The sequence below is a fragment of the Prionailurus bengalensis genome, chromosome A3 (assembly GCF_016509475.1).
Source record: "Prionailurus bengalensis isolate Pbe53 chromosome A3, Fcat_Pben_1.1_paternal_pri, whole genome shotgun sequence".
Classification (NCBI taxonomy): Eukaryota; Metazoa; Chordata; class Mammalia; order Carnivora; family Felidae; genus Prionailurus; species Prionailurus bengalensis.
Window position 1 is genome coordinate 66,985,964 of NC_057354.1, and position 19,141 is coordinate 67,005,104.

Genomic DNA, 19,141 nt, shown 5'->3' on the forward strand with positions numbered 1-19,141 from the left:
AAGACATAGGCTTCCACAGGGTAGCGAAGGTCACCACTGACGGACACAGGGGGACAACTGAATGGCCACCAAGGAGAACGCATCAGCCCCTGAGGTCCCTGTTCAGGAGAAAGAGTCTTTGGGGCTGGGGTCTGGGCTGATTCTGCTGGGGAGGCAAGGAGCCAAGGGCAGCTATGTTCCATTGTTCTCCTTGCCCACTTTGGCCACTGGCCTCTGCTGGCATGACCCAGAGAGGCAGAGGCTGCCTATCAGGGAAGAACTGGGCCTGAGCACAGGCATGTGCAGGAGAGGGTCAACCAGCAGGCCTGGGGTGCTTGCACCGTACACATACCGAAGAACTGGCCCTTGACCTGCTCTTGGGAAATAACGTCTGAGCCCCTGGAAGATCTTGCCTTATAGAAGTGTCCTTGTACACCTGAGCCCTTGTGTTATGACAGATAGTATACGCTCGCAACATGATTCATGGTCAACACCTGTCTGTTCACCTGGGGCTCTGGCCAGTGCCGTATCAGTTTGATCTCTGGAGGGGCTGAATTGTGAGTAGCTACGGTCAGTTATGCGGGTGCTCCATGGCTGTGGGGCTGACCCCCCACCCCCAATAAAAACCCTAGACATTAAAGCTCAGGGGAGCTTCCCTTGCTGGCAAGACTTTACATGTCTCACATCATTACTGGGAGAATACATGCCCTCCATGTAATCCCACTGGGGAGGACCACTGGGTGCTTGCAGTTGGTTTCTCCAGAATTCTGCTCTCTCTTCTTTCCTTTGCTGACTTGAATCTCTACCCTTTCTCTGTAATAAGCCACAACTGTGAACCCTTCATTGAACCTGAGGGTGGTCTCAAGGACCCCCAACGAAAGGGGACCTGAGCCCCATGTTTCTTTCAAAGGCCCTAGAGCATGTGGTCTTACTGATGCTCAGCTCTAAGAAGCTGGTGGGCAGTGTTATTTTTCTTTAAGTGGTGAATGAGGGAGAGATGTCCTGAAATCTCATCTCAGAGGCAGCTCGGCTTCTATTCTAGGCTGAGAAGCCTAGAATACAACCAGGAGGCCTGGGAAGTCACTTCCCTTCTCCAGCCAGCCTCCTGATCTGCAACACAGGAGGGCAAGCCAAACCGTGGCTAAGGGTGGCCAGTGCAGCCTCTGCAGTTCGGGCGTGGTTCTTGTGGCTCCCCCTTCCTTGTGTCACTGGCTTCCCGGGTGTGCAGTGGGTGAGCTGGAGTGGGGAATGAGATGCCAGTGATGCTCTGCTTGCTCCTTCTGTGACCAGGTGGCTTATGTCGCCACTGCCTTTAAGGGGGCACTGGGATCTGGTTTGCACAGCAGGAGTGAAGCTCTTGTATCACTGACAGTGGAACAGCCTGATGTGAGCCCAGCCTGGAGCCCGCACAAAGGCCCCGCAGGTGTGGTGCAGAGAGGATGGGGTGCTCACTGCGCTGAGGCTGTGGGAGCAGTGGGGCTTTGATGCCTTCAGGGGCAGGGGTTGCAGGGCTGTGACACCCAGGAAAAAGTTGCTCCCTAAGATGTCTCCGGGCCAGAATGCTTGATTCCGCCTCCAGTGCTTTTGCATTATTCCTGTTAGCTTGTTTAGGATGAATAAAATTGCCATAATAATAAAATCCTCCCCGTTTTATTATTTTGACTTTTAACCAATGGCAAGAGAAATCTCTTACTGGGGAGGGTGAGATGAGGTGAGAAGTGGGCTGTGGAGGGGCAAATGTTCCCAATTTCTGGAACAGAGATGCTCTCTAGCCAGTAGAAATCTCCCTACAGCCCTCTTGCCCCAGGCTCTGGAGGCTCTGGAGAGAATCTAGAGAAGGTGGAACATGGAAGAAGGAGACTGACTGAGAGACTCTTGCACTTGGAGCATTTCGTTAATGTATTAGAAGCTGGGCTGGCAGAGACCCTGTCACAGAAACATTAAGTCAACACTGGAGATAGCATTGTTAGAAATGTAACGAGGAATGGCTGGAAATTTGCCTCTCTCTCTCTCTCTCTCTCTCTCTCTCTCTCTCTCTCTCTCTCTCTCTTGACAGAGCATGCAGAGGAGGGGCAGAAGGAGAGGAAGAGAGAGAAACCCAGGCAGGCTTCGTGCTATCAGCACAACAATGCGGAGCTCAAACTCACAACCATGAGATCATGACCTGAGCCAAAATCAAGAGTCGGATGCTCGGGGACACCTGGGTGGCTCAGTCGGTTAAGCATCCGACATCGGCTCAGGTCATGATCTCACCACGGTTTGTGAGTTTGAATCTTGCGTCAGGCTCTGAGCTATCAGCCTGCCCTAGATTCTGTGTCTCCCTCTCTCTCTGCCCCTCCCCCCCCACGCTCACACTCTGTCTCTCAAAAATAAATAAACATTAAAAAAAAAGAGAGATGCTTAACCGACTTAGCCACCCAGGTACTTCCAGAACTTTGTTTTCTAAGGGAAGGAGTGTTAGTTGGGGCATACATTCAGCTTCAGTCCTCTGAAGCCCAAAGTCAGCAAGGTGGCTCCATGATGTTCTCAAATGGCCTTTACTGTGGCCTTTATCTGATTTGTAGGATTCCCTTCTCCATCTGCCAGGAGCCAAGGCTTTCCTCTCCTGCTCCATCAGAACCTGGTCTTGGAAGAGGCTCTGCTACTGGTCATTTACACTTTAGTGTGAATATGTCATTGTACTCCCTGTCCCGGAGATGTCTGCATTCCAAGACTGAAGTTTCCCATGAAAGTTACTATTGCTACAAATGGCATTCCAGTTGTCCAAGAGCAAGGAAGGAGTTAGCTTAGGTGTAGGGACAATGTTAGCTCACATTTTTTCAGTTGCAGGATAACCTAATTCAGCCCGTAGACGAAGGGGAAAATTATTGGCTCACTCTCATGGGAAGAAAGCTGAGAAGGCTCCCAGATTTGGAGGAAGAATTGTAGGCACCAGCGTTGGGGAGCGCAGCTGGGCTGCCTCTTCTTCCCTTTGCATAGTGATTTTCTGCTCTCTTCCTGCAGAGAGGGAGGACAATTATCTCCTGACCGCCCCTGCAGGCAGGATGCAGTAGACTGGCACTCAGCACCTATCCCACCCTCCTTCTAGAGGGCTGTCCTATACTGCAGAGCCTAGAAAGCTGAAAGCTATATTCCCCAGACTCTCTTGCAGCTACCAATCGGATGAGATGTGGATTCTGCATGTTAGATGCATTTGGACAAGATTTGAAAGGCAGATTGGAGGTAGAGCCTGGGCCTCTGCTGTTTGCTGCTGGCAAGGGGGTCTGTCTGATTTTTCTGGAGTGGCTTCTTCATCATGGTGGCCTTTATGAAAACAGCTGCTTCCCCGATCATAGGAGATGTAGCAACCCCCTTAGTGCCCTGGCTCTCTGGGTGTGTCTGTCTTGAGAGCCTTTTTGGCTTTCCCAGTGATGTACAGGCTGTTTGCTAGCCCAGGGTAAATACAAAGTAAAGCCCATCGGAGACTAAAAATAGAATGAATAAGTTTTACAGCCAAGCAGAAAACCTGATCGAGGAAAGGGTCTGGGAGGGCTGTTCAGATGAAGTTTGGGGAGGGGAAATGGAGTAGGTCTTTTTTTAAAAGATTGCAAATTCTCTCTGTGTCCCACAGCAGGAAAGCAAAGTCTCCTAGTGATGCTGACTGGGTCTGTCAGTTGTGTAAGCACGGAGGGTTGGATGGGGCCTCCTGGCTGCTTGTGGTGCCCGTCTTAGGATTATGGTGCCCAAGTGTCTCTCCCAAGCACATAAGACCCTGCCTGGGGGCTATGGCAGCAGTGCCCTGGAGCATCACTGAGTCAGTGTCAGTGACCTAGGTGGCCAGGTCAGAGTTTACCACCTATAATAAATGTGTTATGCTTAAACCAGGTGGACTGCATTCTACTGCATTAACTTTGCCTTGACTGGTGCACCAGGCCTAGCTTGTAATTTAAAAGAAGAAAGGGCCACTCCATCACACCCGATCCTTGTAAAGCCAATGGGGTGCTCCCCTGGCCTGCGGCGTGTGCCCTCCCTTATACCAGTGAGGATGTGGAACCATGGGTGATCCAGCCTAGAGGGAGGATGCCAGGTCCAGTATGTAGGTGGTCTCACTCCTTACCATCCAAAGGCTCTCACCCTTGCCATGCTCCTATAAAGAGGATTGTTCTGGCTCCTGGCCTCCCTTGTAGGTGATGGTGAACATGTGACACTCTTCCAGTCAATGAGATGCCAGCAGAAACTCCCCAGGAAGGCCTGGGCAAGTCACTTACCAGGAAGTCGCCCCTCCTACTGCCTGCTGGTGGCAACATAGACATGAAACTTGGAGGTGTGGCTGCCTCTGGCACCTGAGGTGATCAGCATGAGGACTAAAGCCAACATGCTGAAGATGGTGAGCGGGAGAGAAGGCAAGCTGGCCTTACTGCCTTACTATGGCACCTGCTCCCAGACCTCTGGCAAACATCAAATAAAACCCTATTTCTGTCTCTTTGTTCCTCTCTGTTGGATTTTCTGTTAATTGCAGCCAAACACATTCCTAATTAACACAGGAGGCACCCTATGATTGACAAGTCCGCTAGACCACAGGGAGGTGGGGCAGGTTTTTCAAAAGGAAGGACAGGGATATCAGTCCCAGAAGAAAGGGACAGGAGAGTATCCTGGGCAGACAAAAGGAAAGGCTCCAAAATCTACTTTGATGGGCCTTCTCAACACCCCTAAACCCTCACCTTCAGGCAGCACTCAAACTGTGGGTATGTGCTTACTGAGTGAAACTCAGCAGGATTGTGACCTGATTATGAGCAGAAGGACTTTAAGAACATTCTGGATCTGGAGAAACAGAGACGATGGAGTATAGGTAGAAAAGGTCTATAAACTTGGGTGTTAATTGGCCGCCGAGATTAAAAAAAAATTTTTTTTTAATGTTTATTCATTTTTGAGACAATGCGAGAGACCAAGTGCAAGCACTGGAGGGGCAGACAGAGGGAGACACAGAATCTGAAGCGGGCTCCAGGCTCTGAGCTGTCAGCCCAGAGCCTGGCGCGGGGCTCAAACTCATGAACCATGAGATCATGACCTGAGCCAAAGTCAGACGCTTAACCTACTGAGCTACTCAGGTGCTCCTAATTGACCACTGAGATTTTGATAAATACCACCCCCCATCCCAGGGTGGCCCTGGAGTTCAAGCTCTCTGACCCAGAGCTACCTAGAGCATCCTTTGTAATAGCCCTTGCTGCAGTGACAGAAATAGTTTTTAGCTGTGCCGTCCAATGTGGTAGCTGTTAGCCACATGTGAGTATTGAACACTTGAAATGTGGCTCCTGCAACTGAAGAGCTGAATTTGTAATTTAATTAAAATTTAATTTTAAATTCATTTAAATTTAAATAGCTGTGTGTGGCTAGTGGGCACTGCCTTGAACAGCAAAACTCTAGAGAATGGTCCTATATTTGTCCTGGAGGAAGCAGAGACACATGGAAACGGTGACCTGAAGCTCACAGAGGTTCTCACAGGGTTGGGAATGTGTGTGGAAGCTGCAGCTTTCGGCAGGAAGCTGGCCAGCCTTCAGTGGGCATATTTCCTTCCATCCTGCATCCAGATGGCCAGTCCTGCTTAGCACAGCCCATGGAGAAAGAGCTGGCATAAATTGTCCATGTTGGGTTAGCCACTTGGCAGATGTTTGCTAAGTATGGTTCTTAAAGGAATCTTCATGGACACTTACATTTCTCCCCCCTCCCCTCCTCTCCTGAGCTGCAGTGACAGAGCCCAAGGGCCAGCCCTCACTTTGTTGATGTGGAAGAGGAGCCTCAGTGAGAGCAAGAGGTCTGCTGGCAGGCAGCCAGAGAGGCAGCAACAGGGCAGAAGGGAGCGCTCATCGCCTCTGGTTAAGTGATTCCACTGACCGTTTCCTTGAAAATGGAGTAGGAAGGGGCCAGGGAGTAATTTGCTTTGCCCACACTCCAGTTCTTCCAGGCAAGAGATCACTTCCCCTCCCTGGTCCCCACCCACTTCCCCTCCCTGGTCCCTCACTTGCCACTCCCCCTGCCTGGCTCACTTCTGTCCCTCATCAGCATGCTCACCTTGGACACTCTGCCTCTGAGGGCCTTCTCCACCTGGATGAAGAGCTGGCTGCATCCCCCTGGGCACTCCCACAGCCCAGACTGCCCTGTGGATGTGTGGCTCCCATCCTGCCATACTGCGGGGCCTGGTCTCCCGGATGGTGAGGGCTGTGCTATCCTTTTCACCCTTGTCTCTCCAGCCCCTAATATGACGAGGCGGGGGGCTGGCCCTAAACTAGACAAGTTACTTAACTCTCTGACCCAGGACAAAATGGGGGAAAATACCAAATTCCTAGGGGAGGTAGGGGATAGTGAGATAAATATGCAAGGGCCTGGCTTGATAAATGTAAGCTCCTTTTCTTCTTAGGCGAACTGAAGGGTAACCTACCACAGAAGGGAGAGGGTTGGCAGTCCATTGGGCATGGCTGCCTGGGGTCTAAAACGTCAGAGGAATCATAGGCCTCCAACTTGGAAGGAAGGCAAGTACTCCTTTGTGCAGCTAAATCACCTGCCTGAGCAGATTATGCAGCTGGGGCATGGGGTCCAGAGAGAAAGGAGGCTTGCTGGGCTCCTCCACTACCACAGTTAGCTAATGGGTCTTAGCTGGAAGCAGGGTGATAGGAAGCTTTCATTCCAGAAACACTGTAAGCCAGTGTTTTTTCAAACTGCTGAGTGTGATTCATCAGGAAATCAATGTAATAGCTTTGACCAGCATTAAAACAAAACAGAATAGAAAATAGTACACTGTGTCACACTACAGTCTGTGAAACTTTTGGGGTAGGGGGAGAGAGTGATTTTGTAGACTGAGGGGGATGGGACCCATCCTTGAGGGACCTGTCAACTACTTCTCATCTCTAGGGAAGGCACCCTGAGGGAAAAAGATGACCTCCATGAGGCTGTGGACTTTGCACTAATACGCTGATTAAGGTCGTGCCAAAAAGGCAAGGTTTGCAGAGGCCAGAAGCAACCATCTAGATGGAACCTCCTTCCCCAGCTGGCACTGCAGAAGCAGTGGGGACTGCCTGGTCCCTCTCAGGGTGACACCTTGTGTTTATGGTGAGCTTATACTTTTCAGAGTTCTCAACCTCTCATTGAGTTTTTAGAAGACTCCTGAGAGGGGGGGGGGGGCACAATATCATTATCCAACCATTTTAGAGATGGGGAGACTGAGGATCTGAGCCAGCACAGTGACTGCCTGAGGCAGAACGAGAATTCAGACTTCCTAGCTTCCAAGTGAGTGCACTTTCCACACCGTGACGAGAGTGCTCTGTGTTTAGAGTGTGGGTTCAAGGCCCTGGATGTCCATTAGGAGCACCTGGGCAGCTTCCAAAACTGGAAGCTGCCGTTCAGCATTCCTGAACAAATCTTGGGAGTGAGGGGATGAGGGTGGGGGGCAGAGGTGGGGTGGGCCCTGGGCATCAGTATCTTCTCAAGTGTCCTTTGGAGAATCTGGCGCACCACAAGGGTTGAAAGCCCCTGCCACAATGAGGCCAATGTCTTCTGTGCCTGTCTTCCTTCCAGACCTGGCCCTTGGACACTGGCCCAATTCAGCCCAGTTGCCTGCGAGATCCTTTGGTGCCCCCCACCCTCCAGATGGATGTCACTGTTGTTTTGCTGAGTAACTTCCCCAGGGAGCTGCTGCTAGGGCCTGGATCCAAGAAACAGGTCTCCTGGGGCCCCCTAAGAAGAGGTGTGATCAGGGAGGTGGGGAGGCAGGAGACTGACAGACAGACCGCAAACAGCTCAAAGAGGTGGCAGGCTGCATTTTATTCATTGTTAATTTAAACACCCTTCAACTCCTGTCTTGGAGTTACTGCTCAGAAAAATAAATGTATTGTTTAAGAAACCCTGCAGGCTTACCCCGCATGCTCTAACCCCCTCCTGAGAGAACACAGTAGCATAGAAAATGATTTGTAAAGCAAGGTGGAGCTTCCCTAGGGAGGGGAGAGAGGAGGAAGAGGCTGAAAGAGAGGGGAAGAGGGTCTTGGGCCAGGTTAGTACAGAAATCTCATCGCTTCTCAGCGCTTAACGAGGTGCCTGAAAGTGCCAGGCCTGCCCCAGGGGCAAGAGTCCAGGCCCTGAGTCCATGCTGAGGAGCCTGCCCTGGGTCGGGAATGGTTCCAGCAGCCCTTCCCCCCGCCTCCCCTCTCCCCGCCTAACCCCCACAGAGTGTGCAGCCTTCAGTGGCACCGGCACCGCGATGAGCTCGCTGTACAACAACCCCTGCAACAGAGAAGCCCCAGCGCCTCTTCTGGACTCAGAAAGGCCCTAAGCAGTCTGTCTGGATGTGCTTTCCAGACAGTGTGTGTGTGGAATTGTGCTTTTTGTTAAGAATGTAAGAAATTACAGTAAGACGGAACCACCTGGCCCACAGCTCCTGCGGTCTCCACCTCTGTGGACTTCCATATGCCTCAGCTCCCCAGAAGCTTCTCCTTCGGCTGTGAGGGCTCAGCCACCCTCACCCCCAAAGCACACAGGAAGAGGGCATTTGCTAGGAGGCCACAGGGATGGAGGAGCCCTGCTGTAAATTTAGCAGCTATTTTCCAGGGTTTGGCTTGGGTTTGGACGCTGGCTTCTATGTAAAACACAGATTCAAATTCATGCAAAGTGTACGTGAAACTCCCCCAAGGAGGAGAGGAATTTTCCAGGCCCTAGAAGATCTCCAGGGAGTTAAAAATGGGGAATCTTTCTTCTCAACGTGATCTAGACTGGGATTTTTCCTTGGGGGAAGGGGCTAGTAGCTCTTTGTAAGGCTGGTGTGTGAGTGCATGTAGGTGCACATGATGCTGTGATGTGTGAAGCTCCTGGACAAATGCCCAGGACTGACTGGCATTTTCCACAAACTGAGGGCATGACACTACCTGAGCCTTCTGACTCCTTCTCCAGGCTCAGAGGCTCTGGCTTCAATCAAAGGACAGAAGAGCCTGACCACCTGGCCTTATTAGCAAGCAAGGACATCAAGGGTGGCTTCTTTATTTGCCTGCTCATCTCTGAGAAGTCCCAGCTGCTCACTAAGATCCTGGCCTCTGTGTGGCCACAGCGGGTGTCAAGGGCTGCTTAGGGCCCCATAGCCCCAGCCTGGGAGGGGTGAGTAGGGGCCTAAGGTGAGGCAGCAACCTGAGGAGCGGGGACAGCGGCAGACTGCAGTGAGCTACCAACTTTGGGTCAAACTGGAGAGTCCTGCATGGTGGGATGGGCCACAGTATCTAAGCGAATGGGGAGCCCTTTCTTATGGGGCCTGAGGTTCAGAAGAACCTGCACCAAAGAAAGGGGTCCCTATCAGTGTCACTATTCCTGAAATGATGGTAGGACCCCGGTCCTGGTTCTCAGGGCTCACCCTCAAGCAGGATGCCACATAAGTCTGTAGGTATGGGTCTAGGCTCCATCAATCCCCCTAATTTTGGGAGCCCAGCTTTTCCGGAGAAGCAGCCCCTGGCATTTGGAGCACTGAGCCCTCTGGCCTGAAGTGAAGGACAATGACATACTAAATTTGGGTGGGGGACTAGGGGAACATGGGCAAAAATATGAGCATGCCCCTGGATCCTGAGCTACCTTAGTATGCTGGAGGCTGGTGTTTCTCTGGGAGGTTGGTGAGAGGGGAGGCTCTCTTCCCGGCCCCCATAAGCCATGCTTAAGGCTCCTTCAGCAGCTTGCTCAAGCTGCTTACAATGGTCTCCTTCCAAAGGCAGAACATAGGAGAAGAAGTGAAAACAGCTAAGGCTGCAGCATGAGCAATTTAGGATAGACTTTAGGAAGCACTCCTGACAGAGAAGACTGCCAAGGAAGGTCTTGAGTTCTTCTCTGTAGGCAGGTCCTGCTCCTCCTGCAGAGACACGGTTCTGTGCAGTCCTGAGCACTGGTCAGGGGGATGGCTTGGACACGTCTTTGGCCTGTCTAGCTCAAAGAACCTCGATAGCTAGGTCTTAAGCTTCCTGTGCCGTTGCTGGGGCTCACTTCCTCTGGGTTGGCTTCTGTTTTGCCTGTTATTAAGTCCTCATGATCTAGATGCCTCTATCATGGGGATCTCTCACCCCCTCTGTATGCTTCAGATCCCCAAGTTATTGCTCGTTGCCTGGGTGACACCTCTAATTGGATGCCTTTTCAGCTTTCCTTCATTTGGAGGGATAAACATGACACTTTACTTCTAGATCCTGTGAGAGGGCCTTGGCCTAGAGCACTTGTGCCTCTGAGTGTGCAGTCACTGCAGTGGGACTAAAGCCACGGCTCAGGTGGGGCAGGGGTGGGGTGCTCACCAGCGGGCCTGAGTGACAGTCATGGCAAATCCTCTCTGGAAGCCTACCCTTCAGGATCTAGCAAGACTGTCCTCTCTCCTGGCTGCTCTGTGTCATTGGTTTACCCTCAGATTAGGAGCTGTGTTTAAGTCCCAATCCTAATCTGAGTTAGAAATTAGCTACCCGAAGTAGCTAGAGAATCATTCAGATCCCAATGCATTTTTCCCTTCTTGTCATGAACGGGAAGGAGAAAGGGGAGGCTGACATTCAAGCATGACTCTTAATGCTGTGTGTGTGTGTGTGTGTGTGTGTGTGTGTGTGTGTGTTCCAGGCACATATGCTTCCTTGGAGGCCAGGGGGTGCAGATTTCACGGCTTTCCATGCCTCTCAGGCAGACAGTGTGAGGTGTCCTGGTGCTTTAGGAGTCTTAGAAGTAAGACTTCCTATCAGAAGCTGTATATATTGGTGTGTCACATTGTTTCTGTTGCATTTGTCCTTGGGACCTTCTTTTCAGATGAGGAAAATGGGCTGAAAGAGCATTATTCATTTATAGTCCAAGACCCCCAGCCTTTCGATGAAGGCAGCATCTGACCTTCCTTCAGTTCAGTGACCTCTATGCAGAAGAGGGCGTCCCTCAGCTTAAGGATCATCCCAAGCAAAACTTTAACTCTAAAACCGCTTCCATCCACCCATTCCATCAGCTCCCTACCTCCTGCCTTCCTCCACCTCCAATACAGACTGTGTGTGGAGAAAAATCCACTTGATTGTCAGTAGGGGCCAAACAGGGTTTAGAATGGGATTTGTCCCCCAAACATTATGGGCTCTGGAGCCAGATTCTCTAACATTTGCATGATGGCTGCTTTCTGGTGAGGCCGAGCCCGGTCCTGCAGAGCCCTGACTCAGAGAGGAGGAGAAAGGGGTTCTGGGGACTGCACTCTGCACCCTCAGGTTCTCTAAAAGGGGAAAAATGAACTGCTCAACGGGAGTTAAGAAACAAAATCCACACCAACAAAGCAAGATCTTGTCTGAGAAGACTCAGACATTCCTGGTTAGTAATAAAAAGCATTCCCAAGGACAGCGCTGGTGAGAGAAAGGAGGGTTGGGGGGTTATGAGATGTGCCTGGAGCCTCAAAGATCAGCTGGCTGAAGCAAAGCAGGGCTCCTACAGCGCTAGTGCTCCCCTGCTCCCTGCCCTGCCGTCCACTCTGGGTTTTCGGCATTGGAAGTAGCTGCCCTGTGTGCTAAGTGCACTAACTCCAGGCTGAGAAAGGCCAGCTGAGCCCCTTACCATCCCAATTTCTAACACTCGGGGAAATGCCACAGTCCGCAAGTTGGTGCTATGTTTCATCTCATTGCATAATACTACACCATTCTCCGTGTGTAGCGGCTGTTCTATTTATATACATCGGTAGGCAACATATGGCTCTCCCCACCCCCACCTGTCAAAACTGTGACTACATCACTTCTGACGACCAGAAGGAAGCTGCTAGGCTGGGCCAGGATTCTAAATGCTGCGGAGGTAATTCAGAGCCAGGAGAAGTTGCACCATATGCTTTGGGGTTGCCGGCTGCTTATGTGCATGGGGACGGGGTTCAGTGCCAGTCCGCAAAACCCAGGGATGGCCCTCTCCTGGCTGCGGTACGCACCTGGTAGGGGTCTGAGGTGCCACTTTCTCTCTCCCTGGAGGAGAATCTGCTGGGGGCCACCGTTCTTCACGAGGGGACCCACGAGGAAAGCAGGCTCCCCCAAAACCTGACCTGGATAACATCAGGCCTGGCCAAATAGTATTTCTTTAAAAAAAAATTTTTTTTTTGGTTTGATTTTATTGGATAAAGATTAAGAAAGCGCCAGCGTCTGAGAGAAGGAAAGCAAACCACGGCCGGCGGCACGCCAGCCCGCCGAGGGTCCGTGGCGCGGCCGGGCGGTCTACCTGGAGGCGCTGGTCTCGGCCAGCCGGTTGTTCATGATGCCCAGCGCGCCTACGCCGCCGGAGAAGCCGTTCTGGCGCGTGTTGACGCACACGTTGCGCGGGTAGCCGTTGGCCGTCTCGGACAGCTGCTTCTGCAGCAGCGCCAGTGACACCTTGTTGGAGGCCGTGAGGTCGCGCATGGAGATGAGCTCGCCCGACAGGCGGCGGCCCTCGGCGTCGCTGTCGCGGGCCGCGGGGTCGGCGCCGAGCGCGGCCAGGCGGCGGCGCAGCCGGGAGCCCGGGGTGATGGCGTTGCGCCGGGCCAGGGGCGCGCCGGGCGCCGGGCAGCAGCGCGCGCAGCAGCGGCAGCTCAGCTTGCGCAGCATCCAGTTGAGCACCTGCTTGATGAGGATGGAGATGACGTTGAAGAGCGAGTAGATGCAGCACACGCCGAGCAGGATGAAGAGGAAGTTGCCCAGGCGGTAGAGCCCCTGGTTCCGGTAGGCGGCGTGCTGGCTGCTCACCAAGTCCCCGAAGCCGATGGTGCTGAAGGTGACGAAGCAGAAGTAGAGCGAGTCCACGTAGTCCCAGCCCTCCACGCTGGTGTACATGGCCGAGGCGCAGCACGACAGCAGCACGGCGAACAGGCCCAGGATCAGCAGCACGTGGTACACCGAGGGCTTCCAGCCCGCCAGGCAGTCGGCCTCCGAGAGCGCCGAGCCGCGGCGGAAGGTGGCGGGCAGCAGGCCGCTGCGGCGCAACTGGCGCTCCCTGCAGGCGCGCATGATGAAGGCCAGCAGAGAGATGATGCGCTCCAGGAAGAGGTTGAAGAACAGGATGGTTCCGGCGCAGCCGAACAGCCCGTAGGCGATGAGGAAGGCCTTCCCGCCTACCGTCGCGGGGGTGGTCATGCCAAAACCTGTGGAGACAGGGCAAGGGTCAGCGAGGTCCTGGCTGGGCAGGTGGTGCCCACTGGGCGGGGGAGCCGGGCGTACATAGGTGTTGACGCGGCTCCTACCGAGTGGCATCACTCGGGGGAGGGGAAACAGTACTTAGACATTTCTCGCCCTTGGCGGCGTGGTTCCTGATTGGGGCAACACCTAAACTGATGGCAGAGATGTGGCTCCTCCTCTTGGGGTCTGTGGATCTAGATGGGTGGGCAGGATGGTTACTAGGAAGGACCCATAAAGACTCATGAAATGAAACCACTGTATGGGTGCAAACCATTGAGATACCTACAAAGCCTACAAAGAGATGTCACCTGCTCTCCCACCCCTCAATTTTTTTTTTTTAATGTAACCAATGGCACACGTGGGCCTCCCTAGGACACAATTCCATAAAGGCTTCATTTGATCTGGGATTACTAGGGACCAGGTACAGTGTGTTCAGTCCAGGTGGCTATGTGTGATGGTCTCTGAAAAGGGGGTTTATGAAACTGACAAAAAGCTTGAGAATGAGTCCACAACATTCAGGGAGCGAGCTGGCTCTACCATGGGGTGTCATTGGGTGTCTTTCTCATCCAAGGACCACCATCACCCTTGCTCAGACTTGTGGCCAAGGGAAAGGTGGTGGCCCAGCGGGGTCCTATGCTGCCATGTGTCTGGGGTCACTTTTGTCCTAGGAGGCCTGTTCTGTGCCTGGGCAGCTATTTATTGCTTTTAGTTCATAATTAAGCCTTAACGTGTCCACTTGTTCAAAGCACAGGCTTTAAGGGAGATTCTTTATCATTTGATTTCTGCCGAAGGCTTGGCTTCCCACCAGTGTGCTCTGCCCTTGCCATCCCGGGCAGCTCTCCCCTCCCACCTGCGTGCTCAGCTGGCTGTGGGCTGTAGGCTCTCTGTGGGACCCATAACCCACTCTGGTTTCGGAAGGGGGTTTAATCTCTTTGCACAAATATTCACTGCCGCTCGGAGTCTGAGCTGGAAATAGATCATCTGTCCAAACAGCACCATGGCACCTTTCCCACCTCTGCAGCAAAAGTTCAGGGGCATCCCTATTAAATTTAGGTGCCACATCAGAGGGGCTGCCTGTGTGCTGCTAGTGGGGTGAAGCCAGCCCTGGGAACTGGGTGCTGAAGACTTCTGTCTCACTTGGTTTACTATTTCCTTAAAAAAGCCAGAGGTAAAAGATTTTTTTCCAGTAATTCCTTAGCCTCTATGCTAATCATTCTTGAGATTCCCTGGAGGAAATCTCAATTGCCTGACCACGATCTTCATCTTATGCTTAATAACTTAATTTAGGAGAAAAGCTATGACAATATCCATGTTGAGGAAGATGGATTATATCCTTAGATTCAGATTTGGGCCACAAGAGAGTGAAAAAAACAACAACAAATTAGCAGTGTAAGCAATTTAACGGATTTTTCCACACTTCAAAGCCAAATCCAAGTTCTTGAATTCATAAAGAAATCAGCTTTGAATCTATATGGTTACATGTGGAGTGAGAGTATTTGTATTTGTGTGTGTGCATGTGTGTGTGTGTGTGCACGCTTGTTTGCATGTGCACATTTATATAAAGTCCTGGATCAATAACCCAATTGTCCACAACTAAGTCAGTCTGTTCCTACAAGGAAATACTCTACAGCAATGAGAAAGCATGAACCACAGCTACTTGCAATAATATGAATGAATCTCACAAAAAGGAGGCTGAACACAGAATGCATTCTGTATTATTCCATTTATAAAAAATTCAAATTCAAAACCAGGCAAAACCAAACTATAGTAATTTTTTTACGGACGCATTCTCGGTTGGTAAAATTATAAGGAAAATCAAGGAAGTGATTTCAATAAAAGTCACAATTGGGGTTTCCTCTGGGGATGGCAGGGGGTAATAAACGGGAGGGGACACAGGGCCTCTGGGATGCCAGAAATGTTAATCTGGGTAGTGGTTACATGGGTGTTGTATAATTGTCTAACCATGTGCCTTGTGACTTTTGTTGGTACTCTTATGATAAGAAAAACTTTTTTAAAAACTTCTATGGGGCACCTGGGTGGCTCTGTCAGTTGAGTTTCTGACTTTGGCTCAGGTCATGATCTCACAGCTTGAGTTCGAGCCCCACATCGGGCTCTGTGCTGACAGCTCAGAGCCTGAAGCCTGCTTCAGATTCTGTGTCTCCATCTCCTTCTGCCCCTCTCCCGCTCATGCTCTGTCTCTGGCTCTCTCTCTCTCAAAAATAAATAAACATTAAAAAAAATTTTTAAACCTGCTAGATTGTTAACTGTAAGGGACCTTAATTTTGATCTCTCGCTGTATAAGTGAGGGAGCAGGGGCAGAAGTGACATGATCTATAGCTTGTTGGGAACACATACCTTACACATGTCCTGGCTTCTAGCCTGGTCTTAGACCATTCTACCCGACACTGCTTCTACACATTGAGGAAAAACAGCACCTCTAATAGGGGATCACTTTGCTAGATTCCTGAAGAAATGGAAAGTCCTGAGCCTGGAAAATTAATTTGCCTAAGAGAATACTGAATGGGATTTTCCTAATCTTTAGGATTTTTAGCTGAAATCTCAAAGCTAAGAGTGACACGTGGCACATTATCCCCTATTGGAAAGAGAAGTTCTAGATACATTTATGCAGAATTACTAGATCAAAATGGGTCTGGTGACTAGCACCCCCCAGCCCTGGGCTACATGGAAAGGCTGGGATAACGGGAGATGGTCATGAAGTAGCAGAGTGGTTGTCATAGTAGGAGGTGCTGTGGCATCCTCCACCTACCCTCAGGCCAAGTGATGGGGGTGCGGTCAAGAGCACCTCGCCTGCAGCTAGAGGGGAGCTGGCAGCTCACTTCCCAGAGGCTAGCTGACCTGCAGAACTAGGCAGGCCCATCCAGGGCCCCTGGATGGAGTATAGTGAGAGTTCTGGGAGAGTCAGAGGTATCTCCTAGAGTCTGAAGCTGTGCTGGAGAGTTCTCTGGGTGAGAGGCTGACTGGAGCGGGCCACACAGACAGAGGTGGGAAGAGGGGAGCAGTCTGCACTTCAGATGCTTGTTGCATCAAGGCTGTGTGAGAGTGACAGGGTCAAGTGGATGTGCAGAAGGCAGCCAGGTCTGAAGACATTCTGACTAAGAGGGTTGCTGCTGGGTGGAGGGGCCTCTAGCAATAAGAGGCTAGGAGATGGGGTGCTGGGACAGCATTTGAGGCACTCCCAGGAGGTAGGATGGAGAGGGTGCCCCCACTGAGGGAATGGTGCAGTAAAGTGGGCCCTGTGGGTGGTCTCCAAAGACCCATAGATAGGCCCCATGAAAGGGTATGTCTGTTCTAACAGTGGGCAATAGGTAAGAAAGGATTATAGTGGCACCAATGATGTCAGACTGAGCCAACAGACTGCCCTCCCCCCACAGGCCCCTGAGCTAAGGGCCAGACATGGAGCTGGAGGGAGAAGCTGATCTTTGATTAGAAGTGAACTTGAAGACTGGATTTATATTGGATTTAGATGGGACTGGATATCTGAGAATGAGTTTCAATTTTAAGACTAATGGTACTTAAAACAAACAAACAAACAAACAAAAAAAACGGCTGATTGGAAAACTCTAGCATCTGCCCAAGACCTGAAGGGATCCGAAGGGAAGTTCCTTAAGACAGCAGATGAAGACAAGGTCACTTCTGTGTCAGGCCATTGGATAAACTGGTTCCACGTGGATTCACTTGCTGCAGCAAAGCCCCCAGCTCGAGCCCACAGTCCTTTCTCGCCTCACTCCATCTTGGCCACAGCTGTGGGGGAGGGACACCCCACTCACCAAGGGGTTAGGTAGTTGTCAAGGCCTCACAGCACAGAGCGGGAAGCTGTGCCTGAAACCCAGGTCTGTTGCTGTCTAACATTCATGTTCTTTCCACCAATCCCAAACTGCCTTCTGAGAGCACTGCAGGGCCTCCTTTCCAACTGTAACAGCTCATCTCAGTCCTCCAAGGCTGGCAGCCAAGAGAGCACTTTCCCCCGGGGAGGCTGGCTGACCCTGAGTCATGACTCGTGTCCCTAAGAGTCCTCTGTCCCCTGTGGCTCTCTTTCCCTGGACCATTGCCGGGGAGAGGGGCCACGGCTCCTCCTTTAACGTTCCCACTGAGATGGATGCATCACCCCTCCTGTGGCACAGCTAAGACAAGCAAGGCTTTAGAACCAGATGTCCCAGGGCTTGGTTAGGGACAGCAGGAGGCATGCCATACAGGGGGGCCTGTACTTTTGGCTAACAGTCTGGCTGGCGGCTCATCTGCCCCTTGGGGTCCTCACAGGACTGCCCGTAGCTGACCTACCCTCCCTGAGTCAAAGGCCAGGCCACCAGGAGCAGCCTCAGATTCCTCCAAACTCCCCCATGTCTGGATTCCTGGCCCCCCTCCAGAGTCTGGGTTCCCTGTTGAGGATTTGCCTCTTCCCTTCATGACGGGGCTGAGAATGTGACATGTTTCCCACTGACCATTCTCCCTCCCCAGAGGGTTATGGCCTTATCCTAGGGCCCCCATAAGGCCACAGCACTAGATACGCCACAGGAAGACAGACATCCACCCGTTCACTCCTTCAGAAACACAGCTTGGCCGACTCCGTGCTAGGCTCGGGGTATGTTGGAAAACCGGGCAGATGCGGTCCCTGCCCTCAGAGTATCTGGGCTGCCTTCTTAGAGGTTAGCACTCATCTACTCCTCTGCTCTGCAGGCTCACCCCTGGGCCAGGGCACAGCTTTTCTCTGATGCCCCCACAGAGTCTGAGCCAGAACTTGCTCTGGGGTCTCATCATGGCCATGACCACAGGCCCAAAGTGATGCCAAATGCTTGACTGGCTGTGGCACCGTCGGCCCAGAAGGAAGGGGACAGGCAGGTCAGGAGTTTCTCTGCCAGCACAGAGAGCACCCAATGCAAGTGTCCCTCCCACCAGCCCTATTCCTGAGGTCTGGCTCTGTGCCCATGACACCTCCTTTTGCTTTTCTACACACAACACTGTCTGTCTGCTCTGCCCAGGAGATAGGTGGCAGTTTACTGTCCTTCCCCATTGACACCGATAGGCTCAGAGCTCTGGGGGCACTGAGGCCTTGGGGTCAGGGCTGTGGAGTATGTGCCTGGTGCTGCTTCCCAGAGTGGAGTAGCAGTCCCTCAAGCTCTGGCAATCTGTGGGGAGCCAGGCTGGCTCCGGAGAGGGGCCTTAAAGCCTCAGCCAGAAAAAGGCAACCCCAGGCACCCTGAGAGTCCCCTCCTTCCCCCAATCACACCCTGCAGAGGCATAATCTGTCCCCAGGTTCACACCAAGCCTGCTGTTTTGTTTATGCCACAATTGATCTGCCATCCCCGTTTGCAAAGAGCAGACACTTGGGGGCTTTATTATGCCACTTTGACAAAAACTGTGAAGCTCGTTCCCACAGCCTGTCTGGTGCCGCCTTTGCAATTGGGGCTCTGGTGACGGGGCCTCTGGAGTTCAGCTCAAAGAGGCTGGAATCGAGATGGAGAGGCCCGTACTGATCTGTATCGGGTACCCCTGGCTGGCAGCGTCCGTGCTGGACACTGGACACTTGTCCTCTCATCCGATCCCCCAACCACCCTGGGAGGGAGGCATCATCAGCTTTAATAAGGACATGAGCTAAGGGAGGTGAAGGTACCGGCTGAGTTTCCGTTTGTAAGTGGCTGAGCTGACTCTGAAGCCCTTTCCATTGTGGCAGAAGGCTGGGGAGTCTTCACTCTTTACCTGGGGTACATTTTCTGCTGGCTCTACAGTGTCAACTTAGAGAAGGGGAGATATAATATATAGTCCAATCCAGTATACTTTTGAGAGTAAAAGGGGCACTGATCATCATTACACCAGGAAAGCCATAAATCAGGGCTGATCCAAGCAACTGAGATGTATGATTAAAATGATTAAAGGGCAGATTCCAAAGCAGAGGCTGGTTAGCTCAGTTAGAATGTGGTGCTAACAAAATGCAGATTCCCACTCCAGAAGTTTATTTAGTGCGTCATGAAAAGGGCCCAGGAATCTACATTTTAGCAAATGTTTTCAGATGATTCTGATGCAGG

At 51.9% G+C, this 19,141-nt stretch overlaps 1 protein-coding gene across 1 annotated transcript in view; it reads right to left on the minus strand.

Annotated features, from left to right (window-relative positions):
* Positions 1-7,754: 7,754 nt before the first annotated feature.
* The window catches only part of KCNK12 (potassium two pore domain channel subfamily K member 12), a 53,919-nt gene continuing 42,532 nt past the window's right edge, over positions 7,755-19,141 (minus strand). The window contains exon 2 of the mRNA XM_043603331.1: positions 7,755-13,066. Coding sequence (XP_043459266.1) covers positions 12,165-13,066 — 902 coding nt within the window. The 3' untranslated portion in view covers positions 7,755-12,164. The remainder of the gene's footprint in view (positions 13,067-19,141) is intronic.